Source organism: Rhinopithecus bieti, unplaced genomic scaffold, assembly GCF_001698545.2.
Source record: "Rhinopithecus bieti isolate Rb0 unplaced genomic scaffold, ASM169854v2 scaffold_32081, whole genome shotgun sequence".
Taxonomy (NCBI): Eukaryota; Metazoa; Chordata; class Mammalia; order Primates; family Cercopithecidae; genus Rhinopithecus; species Rhinopithecus bieti.
Window position 1 is genome coordinate 4,425,732 of NW_016814436.1, and position 20,460 is coordinate 4,446,191.

At 48.6% G+C, this 20,460-nt stretch overlaps 1 protein-coding gene across 11 annotated transcripts in view; it reads right to left on the reverse strand.

Moving 5' to 3' along the window:
• TBC1D22A (TBC1 domain family member 22A) overlaps positions 1 to 20,460 on the reverse strand; it is a 417,209-nt gene that overhangs the window by 213,962 nt on the left and 182,787 nt on the right. Inside the window, exons 9-10 of one of the 11 annotated variants that reach the window (XM_017850755.1) lie at positions 5,815 to 5,886; positions 5,475 to 5,722 (exon numbers count right to left, since the gene is read on the reverse strand). The exons of the other annotated variants lie outside the window; for them this stretch is intronic. Coding sequence (XP_017706244.1) covers positions 5,490 to 5,722; positions 5,815 to 5,886 — 305 coding nt within the window. The 3' untranslated portion in view covers positions 5,475 to 5,489. Of the gene's footprint in view, positions 1 to 5,474; positions 5,723 to 5,814; positions 5,887 to 20,460 lie in introns of those variants that run through there. 11 annotated transcript variants of the gene reach the window in all.

Genomic DNA, 20,460 nt, shown 5'->3' on the forward strand with positions numbered 1-20,460 from the left:
GCCATTCTCCTGCCTCAGCCTCCTGAGTAGCTGAGACTACAGCCACCCGCCACCGCGCCTGGCTAGGTTTTGGCATCATTTAGTGGGGTAGGGGTTTCTCCGTGTTAGCCAGGATGGTCTTGATCTCCTGACCTTGTGATCCGCCTGTCTCGGCCTCCCAAAGTGCTGGGATTACAGGCTTGAGCCACCGTGCCCGGCCACCCAGCTAATTTTTTGTATGTTTTAGTAGTGACGGGGTTTCACCGTGTTAGCCAAGATGGTCTCCATCTCCTGAACTTGTGATCCGCCCGTCTCGGCCTCCCAAAGTGCTGGGATTACAGGCGTGAGCCACCACAACCAGCCTGGACTGGGTATCTTTCGTCCTCAGCTATGCCTGTGTGGTAGCGGCAGAGCAGACTGCCTGGATGGGGACACTGCCAAAGAACCAAAATATGCCAAGGGGCTGGGCGTGACGGCTCACGCCTGTAATCCCAGCACTTTGTGAGGTTGAGGCCGGCGAATCACTTGAGGTCAGGAATTCAAGACCAGCCTGGCCAACATGGTGAAAGCCGGTCTCTAATAAAAATACAAAAATTAGCTGGGCGTGGTGGTAGGCGCCTGTAATCCCAGCTACTCAGAAGAATAGCTTGAACCCAGGAATCAGAGGTTGCGGTGAGCCCAGATTGTGCCACTGCAGTCCAGCCTGGGCAACAGAGCAAAAACTCCGTCTCAAAAAAGAAAAAAAAAAAGATGGGTCCAACACTGTACCTCCTACATAACGTCTGATACAGCACTATGTAACAGGCCAGCACCGAAGACCGTGAAAAATGCACCAATAACAAGATTCCTGTTGGAGGCAGATAAAAAGCACTTAGTTAAATTGGAGGTAACAGAAAAGACTCAGGCCCTTTTTCCTGCCCCATCACTAGCGGTCAGTTCCACTGTGTGAGTCCTCTGCTAACTAATGACATGTTAGTCTCTGACACCATCCTCTACTACAAGGAACCAGGGCTCTCAGCTGACGCGGGTTTGGGCCAGAAGAATTCAAAAGGAGGCTGTGGACAAAACTAAAGGAGGCTTTCAGAGGTGTCTGAAGGCAGGGCTAAAAAGGCTAAGTAAAACCAGTCAGTTCCGAGGGCCAAGAAGCCAAGTAAATGTCAAAAAAGCAAATACCGATGGCAGGTCATTAGAAAACCGGGAGTCTGGAAAAGCCACGTCCAGACCGACAATAAGCCACAGGGAAACCTTCCGACAAGAGTGAACTGACAGGTGCCAGGCTGCCGCAAAAGCCGGGAGGCGTGGCTGGGCTTGGCCGGCTCTGACCAAGCAAAATCAGAGTGCATCAGAGGTCCATGGCAATCCCAAGCACCAGAACCAAGCCGAAGGACAGGGGAGGGGACAGAGAGGCCATCAGCACAAGGGACCAGGAAATGGGCCTTTCCCTCCTGGGGTCTGTCTGTCTCCAGTGTGGCACCAGGGAGGTGGCCTGACTCCCAGCAGGCCTCTCAAACCCGGGACCGCAAAAGTCACAGCACAGAAGCAGAGGGCCAAGGTTCATCAGGGGCAGCCACACCCATACCCTGTGTCCTGACACACCCTGCAGCTGGCCCTGCCAACCAACCAGAGGGTCAGTGTCAGGACCCACTGTTCCCAACAGTGCACATCTAGCTCCATGGCTGAGCCCAGGCAAGACCCAATGTGTGCGTGTCCCTCTCCTGTGCCACCCTCACACCAGCCCCATGCCACTGACTCCTCACAAACTCATCATCCATCCGTCACAGAGTTTAGGGGTTGCTTTGGTTTCCGTTTTTGGTTGGGTGGAATGCAAAACACAAGGCATGATCCTAAAGCCCCACAGCTCCTCGTCCAGAAACGCGAAAACTAACAAGAAAATGTTCTGTCTGGCCGAGCTGTCAGGGGAGACGGCCGGGGGCACTTTCTCATAACTGAAGCTGCCTCAGTGAGCCACGGCCAATGCCCGTTTCATTTTCTACTGAATTAGAAGGAGAGCTTCCCGCTTCACAGGCAGCAGGAAGAATGAGCATGGTGTGTTGCATCGTGAAAACATCGTCTGTCTCCACGCATTTCATGAAGGTACTCAGACAATGAGAAGGCCGCAGCTGTTTCAGGAACCGCAGGCCTAGGCAGAGGCAGGAGCACATTCAAAGTAAACAGAGTGATTCTCCTTTCTAGAAAGAAATGCTAATTCCCTCCAATCCAGTAAGCCTATGGGTAAGGCAAAGGTCAAACAGCAAGTTTTCAAAAGAAGCAAAGCCTGCTGTCTCCTTTAAAACACAGAAAACTGTTCCAGCAGCTGCAGGAAGAGTTCCAACACTGGGCACAGGGCTAGAGACGCCCTGCTACAAAACGCTTATGCATGAAGAGCTCATCCTTATGCCAAGCAGACACAGAGGCTGGCTGAGTGAAGACAGGCTGGAGGATTAACTCTGCATCACACATGTGAACAGGTGGAACTGGCCAGAAGTCCCAGCTCTCCAATGGTGAGACGGACACCCAGGTGGACAAGGTGGGGGCCTCTCCACATGCACATGCTGAGCCCCCCGCCCCATCCCAATGTAACGACTGAGGGTTGAGCAGCCACAGTGCAGAGGACACGGGCTGCCCTGGGACCACAGCCACAGGGAGACGCTAAGGGGCTGGGGGTCACAAGGTTTGCACAGCCACTCAGAACAGGCAGCCAGCTTGCACCTCCAACCCCAAAGGGAACCAAACGGAGGACCGAACGGACCTGATCAATAAACCTCCCTGGTTCTACAAAACTCCCAGGAGGTCGCAACCACCAGAGCAGGGTGTCACATAGAAATAGAAAAGAAATGGTCAATCCTTGGGCCAAGCCCTCAGGGCTCCCGGATGTGAGCCCCACTCAAGACCATGACTGCTCCTCCACCTGCAGAAACTCCATCCGGGCAGCACCCTCCTCCGGGAGCCCCCTGGCCTGCCCCATCACTGCCCCAACCCCCGCCAAACGTAGGAGATGCAGGGTGCTCTGTGGGGGTTCTGCCACCACAAGTTCGGGGGGGTTATTGTGCGCCTCCTGCCTCTAAAGCTCCAGCCCCAGCCCATCCTCCATCATCTGTAAATGGATTTGTCCACTATTGTTAGAAACGTGTTCCACGCTTGCTGTTTGATGGCCGCCCCTCCCCTCGAGGAGGCAAACTGGGCGCTGGGTGGCTGCAAGAGGTGTGATCCACTTCCTCACATAAGCAGCGCAGGCACAGCCTCACCTCTCACCTGCCCAGGATGGCGTCTCCTGCACTGGAAGGCCCCACTCAGCTCACCTGGCCCGTGCTATCCTCATTCTGGGATCCCGAACCAGCTCCAACCCATCTGCTGACTGGCAGTCAAGGCCCTTGATACAGCCTGGTTCTGTGCCCCCACGCAAGTCTCATCTCAAATTGTAATCCCCACGTGTTGAGGGAGGGAGGTGATTGAATCGGGGAGCAGTTTCTCCCAGGCTGTTCTTGTGACAGTGAGTTCTCACGAGATGTGCTGGTTTTATAAGCATCCGACATTTCCCCGGCTGGCACTCACTCCTGCTGCCTTGTGAAGAAGGTGCCTGCTTTCCCTGTGCCTTCCACCATGAGTGTAAGTTTCCTGAGGCCTCCCAGCCACGCTTCCTGTTAAGCCTGCAGAACTGTGAGTCAGTTAAACCTCTTTCCTTTATAATGACCTAGTCTCAGGTGCTATTCTTTATCGAGTATGAGAACAGACTAATACAGCACTACTCCAACCTCCCTCTGTCAGACCTTTATTTCCAAACAGTTGTACGCACAGGTGAAGAGGGGCGCTTTCATGGGGTCCCTTGGCCCACCACACCTGGCGCCGGCAATGGACACATCAGCTGGCTGAAAGCTGGAGACCACGTCCCTCTCTAACAGAAAGGACTCAAGGCTCCCAACTGTCTTCAGAACAAGGCCTCCAAATGCGAGCCTTCAGGGACCTGCCATGGCCTCTGCCCAGCACTGCTCGGGCTGGCTGCACCCCACCCTTTCCCTGGGTTCCTTGTTTCTTATCTGCCCAACTCCCACCAACCCTTCTGGAACCTAGTTCAAGCTGGATCTGGCCACAGCCTAACCAGCAACACAAAAAACATGTAAATTCCTGAAAGCCAGTGCTCAACAGTCCGTGCTGGTTTCAAATCTAAGCCTCCATCTGAAAGAGAGAGGAAGCGCCTCACCTAAAGCCCCTAGTTAATCTCCTCAGTCACACCCCTCGGCCGTCTCACAGTGGCCTGCATGCACCATCACTGCCATGCTGAGGGGAACACGCCCCACAGACGGCGAACCACAGGCCCACAGGCTTCCGCACATACCACACGAGACGCACACAACTTTCGGGCTGGGCAAGGCACCACACATCCCAGCACAACGCCTTCAACTCAGAGCTGACCAGGCTGAGTCCCGAAGAGGAAGGGGCTTCTGCCAGCTTCTGCTAAGTCTCTCTATACAGACCAAGGAGGAAACTTCCCAATAATGCTTTTTTACATGATTCTTGTAAGTAATCTGGAGAATACAGAAAAGTTTAAAAAAGAAAATTAAATCATCCATAAATGTACTATGCAGATATAATGAATATCTTCATTTAGTTTCACTGTATTAGCCTGGGATGCTGTAATAAACTCCCACAGACTGGGCAGCTTCAACAGCAGAAATGTATCTCCTCACAGTTCTGGGGGCCCAAAGTCCGAGGCCACCGTGTCAGCGGGGCTCGTTTCTCCAGAGGCCTCTCTCCTGGGCCTGCAGATGCCATCTTCTTCCTGTTTCCACTCATGGTGTGCCTCCGTGTGTGTCCCTGTCCTCGTCTCCCCATATTTTTTTTGTTGTTTTGTTTTTCTTTTTTTTGAGATGGAGTCTCACAGGTATGAGCCACCATGCCCAGTCAATACTATTGATTGATTGATTGATGGATTGATTGAGACACAGTCTCGCTCCATCGCCCAGGCTGGAGTGCAGTGGCGCGATCTCGGCTCACTGCAAGCTACCCCCTCCAGGGTTCACGTCATTCTCTGGCCTCAGCCTCCCGAGTAGCTGGGGACTACAGGCATCTGCCACCACACCCGGCTAACTTTTTGCATTTCTAGTAGAGACAGCGTTTCACCATGTTAGCCAGGATGGTCTCGATCTCCTGACCTCGTGATCCACGCACCTTGGCCTCCCAAAGTGCTGGTGTTACAGGTGTAAGCTACCTCACCTGGCCCTTCATCTCTTCTTATCAGGACATCAGTTCCATGGGGTTAGGACGCACCCTAATGGCCTTACTTTATCTTTATTACCTCTTTAAAGACCCTATCTCCAAACATCTTCTGTGGTATTAGGGGTTAGGACTTCAACAGATGAATTCTGGGGAAGCAATTCAGCCCCTAACATTCACACACACGAACATTTTCGATAAGCCAGAATTGAGACTAAATATGAAGTTTTATGTCCTACTGTTTTTATTTACACCCTGATCATTTTCACATACTGAGAAGGGTTTTTATGAAATCATGTTTAAGGTGACACAGGAATCAATGTACCCAGTGGCTTTAAACTTCCTCTATCGATGATCATCTGGGCTGGTTCAAGCCTCAACTCATGCAAACATTTGCCTCCACCGTGAACCCTGGCATCACCTTCCACGTCCTTGGGGCAGGGAGACACCAGGCTGTTCATTGGCCACCAAACTGCTTTCCAGAATGGCTGTTTCACAGCAAAAGACTGGAAGAGTGTCAACTTCACCTCACCTGAAAAGCACTGAGTATTATCTTGTTTAATTTGTGATGATTTGATAGACAAAATAGAACTGCATTATTGGTTCAATTTGCATTTTCATTACCTGTGAAGTTAGATGGTTTTTTCAGCTTATTAGTCATTTGTGTTTCTTGCTTTGTAACATGTCTGCTTATTTCTAAAAGAAAGAATTTTAATTTATTAATCTTCCCAAACATAAGAAATGGCTCATAAAGACAAATACTACCACACACACACAAAAGAGAACAGGTGTCAAGGTGAGTAGCACAGGTTGTTTTGAAAATGCAAATACAGCCTCCACTGGTACATACGCCTAAGAAGCTGCCAATCACAGCAAACCCTTCCAGTCAGTGTGAAGCTGCCTTTTTACATAAACATGAAAGATTGCTAAAATTCTGAAACTATTCAGGGTGACTGGAAAATAATTTATTTTGTTTGGCCTTATTCAATTCATCATTAGTGTACTTTTAATCAAATATATCAACATGCACTAATTAACCCTGCTTTGGGTAAATCAAAATTAACAAACCACTTCAATAATAAATCAAACAAACATAATTGGTATTTTAATTTTTAATTTTTTATAAGTAACATACCATGTAACACTAGGCTGAACATTATATTACCACCACATAATGACCCCACGGCATAGCAACAGCCTGTCCTTTACACTGTTACCAGACTTATAAAATACGCTTCCAGAATGAGAAAAAACAGCTGTCAAGAGCCGCATCTTATTATTCAACTATTAAACTTCCTTAATCATCAATCAGTTTAATTGCTCCTGACATGGGTTATAAATAACATTTTGTGGTTCAATAAAATATCATAAGGATAACCCCTTCGCTCCCTAAGCTGATCAGAAATTCCTCCTTGAAATATTCCAGTACAATCCATTTATCCTTTGCTGGGATTCAATTATTTCCACTTCACTTGCATGTAACAGTTTGAAGCATTTTGCTAATTTGGGCTAAAAAAAAATGTTAAGAAATCACTGTATTAAATTGCACGGTATTATTTTCAATTAGATCCCTAATGGGTAGATGACCCATTTCACTCTGGCCCAAATCAGTCAGCTGAACACAGCTGGTACTGAGCCACATTCGGGGGCTGTTTTGTCCCGTCCTCCACTTCACTCAGCTCAGCGTCCTCAGCTCCTGCTCTCCACCCAGAGCATGGAGCCACAGCCACAGTGACATCATGAGGGCTGTGCTTTGGAAAGATGAGCCCAGGAGAGGAGGCCAATTGGAGGGGTTGAAGTGTGAGTCAGGATGCCAGAGTGTGTGCTATGCCCACAACTCTCAGCCTTGAATGAGGAAATCAATGTGGTATCTGACCTGCACAAAATCCAATTCATTCATTCATTCAACAGGTAAGAGTGAGCACACCCCAACCAAGAAAACCTTCCCAGTGTTGACCGCAGCACTCACACACAGCATCACGTTTCTTCATCCTCATCTGAGGCAAATGGCAGCTCTCACCTATGTCAGAGGTGAAAACACAAACTGAGCAAGGACATGTTCAAAGTCACACAGCCTGCAAGAAGCAGAGCGGGACTGGAGCTGAGACCTGTCCGACTCTAGTGCCTATGGACTCTCTATTGCGGTAACAGCATTTTAACTACACTAGCATGACCCTGACCTGATCCTGGACCTTCTGAAGAGGATGAATTCAATAAACAGTGGTTAAGATGCAGATTGTCTCTGGCATCAGACCATCACAGCTCTGCTACCTCCTAGGTAAGTGGCCTTGAACCAATCAGTTAACCTGCTTAACTCTCAGCTTCCTTACCTATAAACTGAAAAATATCACCTACCTACCTCCCTTTTAAGGGTGTTGGGAGAATCACACACATGCACAGTGAAGCTGAACAAAGCACCTGATAGAGGTAAATACTTGGTCAATGTTAATATTGGAGCTGGCTAACTTCGACAGAATTCTACCAAATCCTAAGCCATGGACCAAAGATAATAATGACAGCAGACTTCCCATCGGAAATTATGCAGGACAAAAAGACAATAGAATGACAGTGTTAGAGGACTGGGAATAAAACCGGTAACCCAGGATTCTGTACCCAGTAAAAATACGTTTCAAAACAAAGTGAAATATGTTTTCAGACAAATTAAAGCTATACTACAAAAAGTGTTCAAGTTCTTCAGGAGACCTACACAAAGAAATGAAAAAAACAGGAAATTATCAAAATAAAGGTAAATATGAAAGGCTTTTTAAATATAATTTCTTTAAAAGGTAATTCACAAGGAACATACCAGGCATACAGATCTTGGTTTTAATACAATCCACCAATAAAAGAAACAGGGATCCTTGGAGAAATGGCCACACACACACACACAGATGAGAGTGTGTCACGGGACCCAGGGGCCAACTGAAAGAGCCCCCAGTGGCAAAGCTGAAACAATCTGAGCAACGAAACATATAATGTAATACTGGACTACAATCCAAACTATGAAGTATTTAAAATCCATATTGATATAAATAATTGGATAAATTAACAAATGTGGAAAACAGAAAAGTCTCCCATGCAGAAAAATTCCAAATAATTTCTGAACATGCTCTCCCCTCAAGGAAGTGAAGTATGACCCCTAACCCTTCAGTGTGGGCTGCACACAGGGACTTCCTTCCAGAGAGTGCAGTATGGGAAGCAAGGAACAAAGAGTGACTTTACAGTGAAGACACCCGGCTAACACTTCACCGGGTGGTCAAGGTCACAGACCTCGGCTGCTAAGACAAAGATGCCACCACCCTCAGATCAGACCTGGTGATAGGCCATCCAAGCAATGTGGCAAGAGGAAGGCCAGAGGCAGGAGACAATGGGGTGGTCCTGACGTGGAGGACAGAAGGAGAAGGTGGCCAGGGACAGAGTCAGATCCAGTACCAACAATGTTGAGGGGTTGAGAGACAGAATCCAGGGGCCCTTGGGTTTCAGCAGACTGGGCAGATGCACTGACCAAAGAATACAGCCAAGGCAGCAGGTATGGGAGGGCACGCTGCCTCTGCCTCCAGCAGGTGTGGGAGGGCACGCTGCCTCTGCCTCCAGCAGGTGTGGGAGGGCACGCTGCCTCTGCCTCCAGCAGGTGTGGGAGGGCACGCTGCCTCTGCCTCCAGCAGGTGTGGGAGGGCACGCTGCCTCTGCCTCTGCCTCTGCCTCCAGCAGGTGTGGGAGGGCACGCTGCCTCTGCCTCTGCCTCCAGCAGGTGTGGGAGGGCACGCTGCCTCTGCCTCCAGCAGGTGTGGGAGGGCACGCTGCCTCTGCCTCCAGCAGGTGTGGGAGGGCACGCTGCCTCTGCCTCTGCCTCCAGCAGGTGTGGGAGGGCACGCTGCCTCTGCCTCCAACACTGGAGTCTGTGGTACCAGCATATTCAAGGAGCTGGCAAGGAGGCAGGTGGATACAAGGGAGTGGAGCTCAGGACACAGATCTGGCCTAGAAAGCTGACATTTCACAGCACTAGGTCTTAACCTTGCAGGCCAGCACCCATGCCCAAAACTGATAATAAAAAAAAAAAAGATGCTTCTTTTCTCCAGAAAAACGTATACAGATATAACATTTGGCATCATGTCAGGAGGCTCCTAAACCTGCTAAAAGCCACTTGTGGACTTTTAAGTACACAGTGTAATGAAGACACTAGCATGCAAGAGTAGAGAACGCAGGATGAAAGCGGAGAGGGTCAAGAAGAACGCTCAAGAGAACCAACAGCCCAGGCAGAGGAGGATAAGAGGCACACACAGGAGCCGAAAATGATGGGGAGGAGGGACAGGGGCCACAGGAATGCCAAGGCCACGGTGAGGAGGGACAGTGTCCACAGGAATGCCAAGGCCAGGAAGGTTTGCTGTCCCAGAGCATGGGAGGAGAACGCTTTCAAAGACGTGGACGTGCTGTGAGGGACATGATGGCTGCCAAGTGTCAACCACACATGGGGCAGGCCAGTCACTTGTGACCTCAGTAAGAACTTGCTCGCTGAGGGACAGTAAGAACTGTCCCCCTGCGGACATGCACGTGCCCTGTGCTGTGGGGCTCAGCGGGATACATCTTATCTACAAAACGCGTAACAAACAGCCTCCTCTGTGACTTATGCTCTTAATGTGATCATTGGTCCAACTCCAACAAGCTAAATGGGACTTCCTGCAAGATGAAAGGAGACCAGGTGCGCCTGCTTCCTCGTCTCCCCTCATGCAGAGTCTCTGGTGTCATCACCTGGACATGCTCAGGGATGAAAGTATCAGGACACCTTAAAGAAAAACATTTCCTACTAAACAAAGCTCCGCATTTGAGCCTTCTGCTTCCAGCAGCACAAATCCCACTGGTTATAAATCAGGTTTATGAATTTTGCACGGATCTGAAAGAAAAAAACCCATCAGTCATCACTGAGACGCTCGTCCACTTTACGCCTCGCTGTAAATGGACAGCTGACACGAGGTGCTCAGCCCTGATGACGCATTAACACCAAGTCAAGCTCCGAAGGCCCCAAGATGGCGCCAGCTGCAGTGACAGCCCCTACCTAGAGTGAAATACAGCCGTGTCCGTGCAGACGTCCCGTCACTCTCTTAGTACGACTGGCCCAACTGTACATTTTCAGTACTCACTGCCCCAGGCAATCCTGCATGCTCTTGATTATGCTTTGAAAATGCGTAATACATGAATCATGAAACTGATTGTGAAGGCCCAAAATTAGACACTGCTGCCCGGCCTCAGAAAATGCTATCATTTTAGAACGTTCTTCTAAAGTGGTTTGTGTTTTATTGGCAAACCAGTATATTATTATTGCAATCATAATGATTTACATATAAATACCATTAGAGCTACAATAATAATACACATATACTTTGTGATTTTACTTCAAAGGCTTCCCAGCACTATACACATACTCAATCATTAACCTCCCAGAGAGAAGAAAAGCTGCAAGGATTGTCTCTGTTTTGCAGATGGAGAGTCTACGGCAGAGAAGCAAAGCATGGGTAGTCCCAATGCCACGTACAGAAACAGCCAAAAGCTCCGGAAGTGCTGGGCCGTTTCTGCCCACAAACATGCACGTATGCACACAAACTTCTACAGATGGATGCAGACTCAACATGTGTATCTCAGGACAAACACATATCCCAGACATTTACAAGGAATGTGAGAGGGAGATTATTTACAAGGAATTTCTCTAGAGAAAAGGAACAGAATTAAAACCACACTGGTAAACTGGAGAAAAATAACACAGAAGCGCAGAGGTGTGGGGTGTGTTCGGTTTTGTATTGTCCCTGGCTCTCCATGCACACATCCATCCAGGAGATGCAAGGGTCCGTAAAAGGTGCTCTAACTCTTCAGCTTCTCCTCCACGCTCACCCATTGTTCGCCCACATCTACCGTGAATAACTCAATCTAGGAAAGTTACCACCACCGTCGTCCTGTTGTTCCTTGCAACTTCCTGATGAGATGAGACACCGCCATTCCCACACTGGAAAGGAAGAACAGGAAGCTCTAAGATAACAGCTGGCTCTGTCCTCGGACAGGAAAGTAGGAGCCAGCAGGCCCTAAAGTCTCCATCCAGCCATCGGCCCTAAAGGACAGTCCAGCATTTCACAGCGGACACAAGGACCTCAAAACGGGGGCAGAAATCAACGACTGCCTGGGAGGACAAAGTAAAGACCCGTGGGGTTTTGACTAAGAGTGTTGAATGATTAGGATGTCCAACAGGCCACACAAACAGCACCCATGCAAGACTAAGCTCCTGCCATCCTTCCAAACCCAGAACCTCTCCCACCAGCCACTCAGGAATGGCAACTCTACCCTCCCTGCCAGTGAGGGAGAAACCTCGGAGCCATCTTCAACCACCCTCTCACTCGTTCCTCCAATTCATGAGCAAACGCTTTCATCAGCTCAACTTTCAAACCAGAGTCAAATACAATCACTAATTACCACCCTCTTGCTCCAAGCTACCACCAGTCACCCCGACCTGGCTTAGCACAATGACTTAACTGGTCTCGCGGAGTCCACCCAGCTTCTCCCTATAACCTAGTCTCAGTACGTTCCCAAGGCGACCCTTTTCAAAAAAGACCATGTTAACCCACGTTAACCAACATCCCTCCACTGGCCTCCAGGTCCCAGGGGATCACTGCCGCTCAGATGACACTGAGTTCAGCCCTCCCTTGCTCAGCCTGCTCCAGCCCCAGGAGCCTCGGCTCAGGCCCTCAGGGACCCCTGCAAGTCTCCGCACTCACTTGCCTGCCCTTGAGCACGGCGCTCGCCACTCCTGTCACTGCTGACCCACTCAGTGAGGCCTTGCTGAGCCGGCATTAAAGACTGCAACGCTTTCTTTCCCTGTCTCAGTTCTTTCTTCTTAGCGCTTGCCAATATCCAACTTACTATATACACTTTAATCTTTTTTATTTTCTCTCTCCCCACCAAAAGAATAAAAGTTCCTTGAGTGCAGAGATAACTGTTTGGTAGATGGATGAAGTGATACAAATTCGCTAACAAGAGACCAATTCAGATGCTTCCATGTGAAGCATCCATTTGCTCCATCACCAAACGAGTAAGAGTAACTGCCAGACATACCCCAGATCTACATGGGAACATTTAAAGCAGGCCACGCCCTCCTCTAGGCCCCACACAAACATTGTGGCGGGAGGCAGGGCTGGAGGGGAGCATCAGAGCAGAGATGGGGGACGGGGTCGGGGTCAGGCTCAGCTCCATCACAGACGGGGCCCTCGGAAAACCAACTTCTTTCCCTGGCATAGGCTTCCCTGAGAATGGGGAGGATGACTCAGATGATCCCGAGGTTCCCGCTGGCACTCACAGCCTCTAACTCCCTGAACCACACGAGTGTGGCCGGCTGTTGTCATGCTCACGGTGGTTCCAGGTTTGCGGGTGGACCCTGGTGTTGCATCTTGTTTGAGGGTCAGCTGTGAAGACAGGACTCAAACATGGAAGAGAAGCAAAATGAGGCACAATGAGTCTCTTGAACAAAGACTATTTCTGGACCCCAAATTTGTGCTCCCTCATTAGGCCAGACTGTTGTTTCTTGCCAGTCTCAGATGAAATGAGTGACCCTCACTCAGAAGTGGCACCCCGCTCGCTCCTGCTTCCTGCAGGGCTTCTGCTCCTCAGCGAAAGGCGGACAGCACTCCCGTGCCTGGAAGCAGGCTGATCTGCCTGTGGGGCTCTCACCCACTTGTTTTTGTTGACCCGGCATACAGTCTTCAATCCGCCTAAGGTAAATGTGTGTGACGGGCCACTCCAGTGATCTTCTGGCTTCCGTAACATGTATCTGCATGTTGCTGTTTGGCCGTGCTTGCAAGAGGAAATTGATTCTGTGGGGAACGGCAGGGTCTTTACCTGTCTCACGGGGCCTCTTAACAACAGGAGCCGGCTCCGTTTCAGCAACTATCATTTCTTTCTTCTTGAGAAATGGCAGCTTCTGCCCCATGGGGACAAAGACCGAAGAGGGGAGGCAGCCTCTGTGCTGCATCAAAGATTTCCCAAACCAAGCTGAGCACAAACCATCACCACGGAATACGTGGAGACCAACTCCGGAGACTCAAAGGGGTTATCGACCAACACACGCCTGGATTAGAAACCCACCGTGGGGAGGTGAGCAAAGCTCATGACTGCGACCAAGGCGGGAGCGGGAGACTCTACCCCATGGGCACCCACCATGTGGAAAATCTCAAAGGGCATTACCAGAATGTGGACTCTTGCCTGCAAAGGCATGACCATGTACACACATGACTCTTAACTGGTGAGTAGTCAAGAGTTCGTGAGAACCTCTAGCACTGTTTCTTTAACAAGTCTTGCTCTGGAGTAGAACAAAAGGGAAAAGGTCTGGATGCCATCTTACCTGTCAATTTAAGAGGGAAAAATGAAAATCTTTCCTGCTTAAGGGGCTTTGAGTTCTTGTTTTCTCTTTCACCTAAAATGTTGTATTTGAAGATATGCAGGTTTGTTTTCATTTGCTTTGTTTTGCAAATCTCTCTTGTTCACCTCTAATACCCCAGCCCTCCGTCCTTGCGGCCCTCCAAATGCATGTTTCCTAGACAACCCCGCGTAGCTCAGAGCACCTCATTTATGCAAGTGTACAAAGAGCGTCCCTCTCTCATCCACAGCTGGCATTAAAAGGCGAGTTTATCAGGTGAGAGCAGGATTCTAAAAGGCCTGGCAATTTTTCTGAATCTCTCTCGATGAGAAAGAGCTAAATAAACAGGTCCCCAAAGTTAGCAACAGAATGGAAAGGTGGTCACAGAATCCCCAGAAAGAATAGGCAGACTATTGAACAGGCTGATACAGAGGGCCAAGCAGTCCTCCTGACATCTCTGGCCAGGTTCCTGGGGCAGGTGTCTCTGCCCACATCCCACTCCTGGCAACAGGGTGAGGGGGGAAGAGGGAGGGAGGTGGGAGGCAGGCGGGAGGGAGGTGGGAGGCAGGCGGGAGGGAGGGATCACACTTGCAAGGGCCAGAGTCAATGTAGGAAGAAAACCAGGACATGCAACACAGACTAACGCAACACAGACAAGCATCAGCAGCAGCCCGTGGCTTCCACGAGGCCTTGAAATAAGCGCAACAAAGATGGTGGCGGCCTGGAGGGGGCATCTATAGACCTGTCTCTGTCCCACCAGCAGGTTCAGCAGGTGCTAGGCCCTTACTGCACCACCTGTAAGACGACAGTGGAGGACTGAAGGGTCTCAGAGGCCCACCCGTCCACCTTTCATACGTCACTGAGCCCCACGTGGCCTGGGCCTTTTTCACTAAGAACAATGGCTGTACGCGGATGACCCTGACTTCAACCAGCCTCAGCCATTGGACTTCACACATCTGGGTCCAGACAGAGCGACTCAGAAAAACCCAAGAACCATGTCCAAACAACAAAACCCAGAGAAAGTGGGTGATTTAGGGTCCATCAGTCGATACAGCAACATTGTCCCCATTCAAACTGGGGACCTACTAGCATTTCTTTCTTTTTTTTTTTTTTTTGAGACAGAGTCTCGCTGTGTCGCCCAGGCTGGAGTGCAGTGGCCGGATCTCAGCTCACTGCAAGCTCCGCCTCCCGGGTTCACGCCATTCTCCTGCCTCAGCCTCCCGAGTAGCTGGGACTACAGGCGTTGCCACCTCGCCTGGCTAATTTTTTGTATTTTTTTAGTAGAGACGGGGTTTCACCATGTTAGCCAGGATGGTCTCGATCTCCTGACCTCGTGATCCGCCCGTCTCGGCCTCCCAAAGTGCTGGGATTACAGGCATGAGTCACCGCACCTGGCCAGCATTTCTTTATACTGATTCAGGTCACTCTACAGAGAAAAAGCACAAAGCTCTACTACCTCATGCACATAACAGGGAGTGGCGTGGGGAGACTGGACCTGGCAGTCTCTGAAAAGCCCTTGGCCTCAAATTCTATGATGAAGACTTGCTCCTCCTGGAGAAGGCCACGGCTCAATATTCAGGCCACTGGAAATGATCATACAACTGGACTGTACTACACACGTCCCAGAAAGAAGGCGCAGCTTCAATCTCTCTCTAAAACCTACTGGAGACATAATATGCCAACATAAAAGTAGGAGGAGGTGTTATCAGGTTGCAAAGAAACCTCTAGAGATTTGCTCAGAATGCACTTCCTAATGCAGTCAAGCATGCTGGTCTGAATACCAACCTACAGAAAGGGCCCCAGGCTCATTCCTGGTAGCACAGACTTGCTGAGAAAGCAGCTGAGGATGCTGACTGAATGAATGAAATAGACTCACCTCAAAATGAAAACGGCCTGGAAACTCGGCCATCAACAGGAGCCCATGTGCACGCACTGCCGTGGGACTCACGCAAGCGCCATCCCAGAGGCCCTCCTTGGGCACCTACTCAGTGCTTCTGTGGCTGAGGCAGTGAGGCGGCCCCCGTGCCCTTGAATCTTACAGCTGTATCTACTCTCCATCTGGCTGGCTGGCCTCAGGCTTCTATTTGCTTCTGAGCTCAGTGCCACTCTTTACACAAGAAGAAGAGTCACTGAGGCTCACCAGCCTCCTGAAGGAACAGTGGGGAGCAGGGGGCACCAAGGCCTCTGTTCATCAGGAGCACCTTTCTCCTGCAACCTCTTACAGCCTGGCGGGAGAGGCCTCTCTGTGTGTTCTGGCCAGCTCTCTTCCACACAGCATCCTCTGTGCAGCCAAGGATGGGAACACGGTTCAGTTCAGCCACACAGGCCCAAGCAGGTACTGTCACACTGGCTGGACGAGGCCCGCAGCTCCTACAATGTACAAGCTTACGCGGGCCCGTCCAGAAGAGAAAACGAACCTACGTGGAGGAAGCTGGTAGCAACAACACTCTATTCCCTCCCTTTGGAAAGCTGTGTACACACACCTTTAAGGGCGAAACGTAAGAGTCAATACTGTGCAGAATCACAGGGCTCCTAAAAACTCCTCTTCCAACCAGAGTGAGAATTACACAGAATGTCACTGTTGCTTCAGCCGCTGATAAAAATCATTCTAAAGTACTTGGGGTCCCAGTTCTGCGGTATTAAGTAGAAAAGTAAGTTCTAAAGAAAAGGGTACAAAATACTAGTCAGCAGGATGACGCTCACTGCAACTAATTTTGAGCTGTGGGCCGTGGATGAGTGATTTGCTTCTTTGTGCCTCGACCCGCCTCTATGGAAGAATCGTATCGCCAAACCCAAGGAAGGCACGAGGCAGGTAATATTCCATCAGCAAAGTGTGTGCCCTGACAGAGGGTAACCGGGGGAACCCTGCTCCTGTACAGACCCACAGAGGAAAGGACAGAAGGACTCAGAGGCTGAGAGGCAAATGCAGACCCCAGGACACAGCCTTAAACCCCCAGGGCTTCTGATGTCAGCTGGTTAGTCACACTTTTCCCCATAACCAGAAATGCCGCCAGCACAGCTGCAGCCTGGGTTAGGATCCTGGCTCAGACCCTCAGTAGCTCTGCGACCCTGATCAAGTTATTCGATCTCCTGTAAAACAGGGGTGATAACAGCATCACTTTCATGAATCAGTGAGACGTAACAACAAGGAAAGTTCTTTAAAAGCTTCGGAAACAATGTGCGAAATAAATGTCAGCTGCTGCCTCCAACACACCCGCCATCACAGGCCTTGTAATTTTCGTCACCTGTTTCTACAGCCCCCAGCAATAAGTGCTGAACGAATGAGTGAATGAACGCTATAAACGGCCGTGGATCCCTCCTGAAATTTAAGCTGCCAAGGAACAAAGATCATGGCACACAATCTGGCGTTTCGAAAACCCACCAGTATAAGTAGTTTTTCAAAAGTCTGTGGGAAGGAACTGAAAATTCAAGGAGACCAGAAGATAAGGATTCCATTTTGACTTTTAAGAACCAAGGTCATGAGCAAACTACAGATTTGGAAGCGGCTCACAGTTGCTAAAAGCGTGAAGTTGCAAAGTTTGAAGTGGTTGCCTCTTATTTCCAAATTTCCCTTTAATCGCTTAGGCACAAGATGACAGAAATTGAGATAATCAATACATATTTAATTATCTATCTTAAAAGAAAAATCATCTACACGTTCAACTTTCAGCTGTTGTGAATTAAAAAATAAATCAAATTTTCACACTCATCTTCAAGGATTCTTTTTTCCTCTAACCAACAAAAAAGACAAAAGAGTAATAATAATAAAAAAAAAAAGTGAGACCAATTCCACTCAAGTTATAATAGATCAAAGAGCATGGAATGGAAAGTTTTATTTTTAAAAAAAATGGAGTACAGGCCAAGCACGGTGGCTCCGCCTGCAATCCCAGCACTTTGGGAGGCCGAGGTGGGCGGATCACGAGGTCAGGAGATCGAGACCATCCTGGCTAACATGGTGAAACCCCTTCTCTACTAAACATACAAAAAAGTAGCTGGGCGAGGTGGCGGCGCCTGTAGTCCCAGCTACTCGGGAGGCTGAGGCAGGAGAATGACATGAACCCGGGAGGCGGAGCTTGCAGTGAGCTGAGATCCCGCCACTGCACTCCAGCCTGAGTGACAGAGCGAGACTCCATCTCGAAAAAAAAATAAAAGAAAAAGAAAAAAAGGAATGCAAAGAATTTAATGCAAGTAAAATAAATCTAAAGTTTAAAAATTTTTCAATGAGTCCAATCAGTATCAAATGTAATTGCCAATGAAGAAATCATCCAGGAAATACAAACAGAAACACAACGAGCTACCACTTCATACCCAGTAGGATGGCTAAAATAAAAAAAAACAATAGTAAGTGCTGACAGGGATGTGGAGAAACAGAACCCTCATCCTTTTGCTGAAGGGATGGTAAATGGAGCAGGCACTTTGGAAAACAGTCAAAAGGTAAAACATTAAATTCCCATATGAACCAGCAATTCCACTCCTACGTATATCCCAAGAGAAATAAAATCATGTCCACATAAAAACTATATTAAATGCTTACAGCAGCACTGTTCACAATAGTCAGAAGTGGAAACAACCCAAATGTCCATCCACTGATGAATGGATAAACAAGATTCCATATTCTACATGGAATGTTCTATATGGAATATTACTCAGCCGTTAAAAAGGACCAGAGTACGGATGTGTGCTACACCACCAGCGAACCTCAAAAACATTATGGTCAATGAAAGCAGTCAGTCAAAAAAGGCCACATGCCATAGGATGCTGTGAACATACAACATGAAATATCAGAACAGGCAAATCCATGTGACGAAAAGCAGATCAGCAGTCACTGGGGGCTGAGGAAAGGAGGTCATGTGGCTGCTGAAGGGACTGGGGTTTCATCTTGAGGTGAAATGTCTTGGAATAAGAGTGTGGCAACTGTTGCACAATTCTGTGAAGACACTAAAAACCACTGGATTGTACACATTAAATGGAAGACAGACAGATGGACCAGATGGAATACACAAGTAGGAGATAGGAGGAGTATTTTCCCCTTCCCAAGCACAGTCCCCGATGTGCCAGTCCTGGCCAACCAGCAGACCATGCCATTACTCTGTGCTTACAGCTTTCAAGGTAAGATTCAAGGCTGAACGTTTAAAGCCTCAGATAAAACACAATTTCTTTCTCTGCCTTGGGTTTTAAATTCTGTTCTTACAAAAGTAGAGATATTGCAAAGGTCTATCATGTGCGGAAAAAACACAAGGTTGCTTTCTGCCCCCAGCTAGGACAGCTGGGCGGCCTCCAGTCCAACTCTTCCACCTCCTGGCTTCTGAGTGCGAGAGGAGGCTCATTAATTACACCAAGATGGATGCCACGGGGAGGCTGGGAGGAGAGCACAAGCCAAAAGTGAGGCGGGCAGCTCCCTCCGGAGGACATTTCTCTCCTCATAATTACATTAATTGCAATTAGCTCTCTCCTCCTCCATAATTCTTTTGCACTGACACCTGCGGAAGTCTTCTGGCTCCTGTTCAACGCCATTTTCCTGCTGCCACGGGTCCTCCAGCTCATTTTCCGTTTGGTTCCAGAAGCACAAAGCTGCTCCACCCTGCGGTCCTGGGTGACACACCTCCATGTGCAAGCACGCTCTGCTTTCACCAACTGGCCCACAACTCATCTTCACACTAAAATTAATTTCTCCCCTAGTCAGCCCTGAAATAAAGTTACTAATGACGGACAGATACTTCATCTTTTCCTCCTAATTCATTCACCCTTAAGGAAAAGTTTCATAAGTAATTAAATTGATTTTTCCTTTCTATTTGGGACACAGGTCTATCTGGAACAGTAAAGTAATAGAAAGCCTGACTTCTCAGCAAGGACCCCTCAGGGAGGCCTGACGAAGTGACTGCTACAGCAAGAGGCACTTCCTGAAGCCGGCTTGGAGGCACCTCCGTGGACCGGTGGCCGAGCGCACATCAGCCCTCTTCCTAATTGACATGTGCTGTATAAATTACACTCAGAAGGGATTTGCAGGCACTTTCTGGATCCGAAAAGCTCTTTAATATTAATGCAGTTTGAATCCTTCTTGAATACTATTCAATTCTTATTACTGAAGTAAAAACTTAGATGTGTGACGTTAGTGGCATAGCTAAGCAGCTGAAACGGTGTGACCAGAGTAGCCACGTCTAATTACCCACAAAAGTCACTGAAATGTCCCCAAAGAAACAAACAGTAGTGGTGAAGCTTGGGGCCTTGTGAAGTCAATAACATAGCTTTATAAACCTCAGCTTTTCACCCAAATACAGAACAGGATTTTTTCCTATTTACAACTCAGAATGAAAAAACACCTCAATACAAAGTTAAAACAAAAAACCAAAGCTGGCTCCATCATTGATACCTAATGTGAATCTCATGCTGGGCAGCCTGCCTAGTCCTGTAAGACTGTGGACTGTGTATATATATGTATGCTGGTGACCCCAGCCTCCATGCTGTTCAAGGGTGGACTGTGTATATATATACATATGCTACTGCCCCAGCCTCCATGCTGTTTGAGGGTGGACTGTGTGTGTGTGTGTCTGTATACATACATACATATATACACACATGCACACACACACACTAGTGCCCCAGTCCCCATGCTATTCAAGGGTGGACTGTGTGTGTGAATGTGTGTGTGTGTATGTGTGTGTATTATATATCATATGTGTATATATATACCATGTGTGGTGTGTATATTATGTGTGAGATATATTGTATATAGTATACATATATTAATAATGTTGTGTAGTATATAATATGGTGTGTATATACCTTATATGCGCTAGTGCTCCAGCCTCCCATGCCTGTTCAAGGGTGAACTCTTTATTGCTAGTGCCCCAGCTCCCCATGCTGTTCAAGGGGTTGTG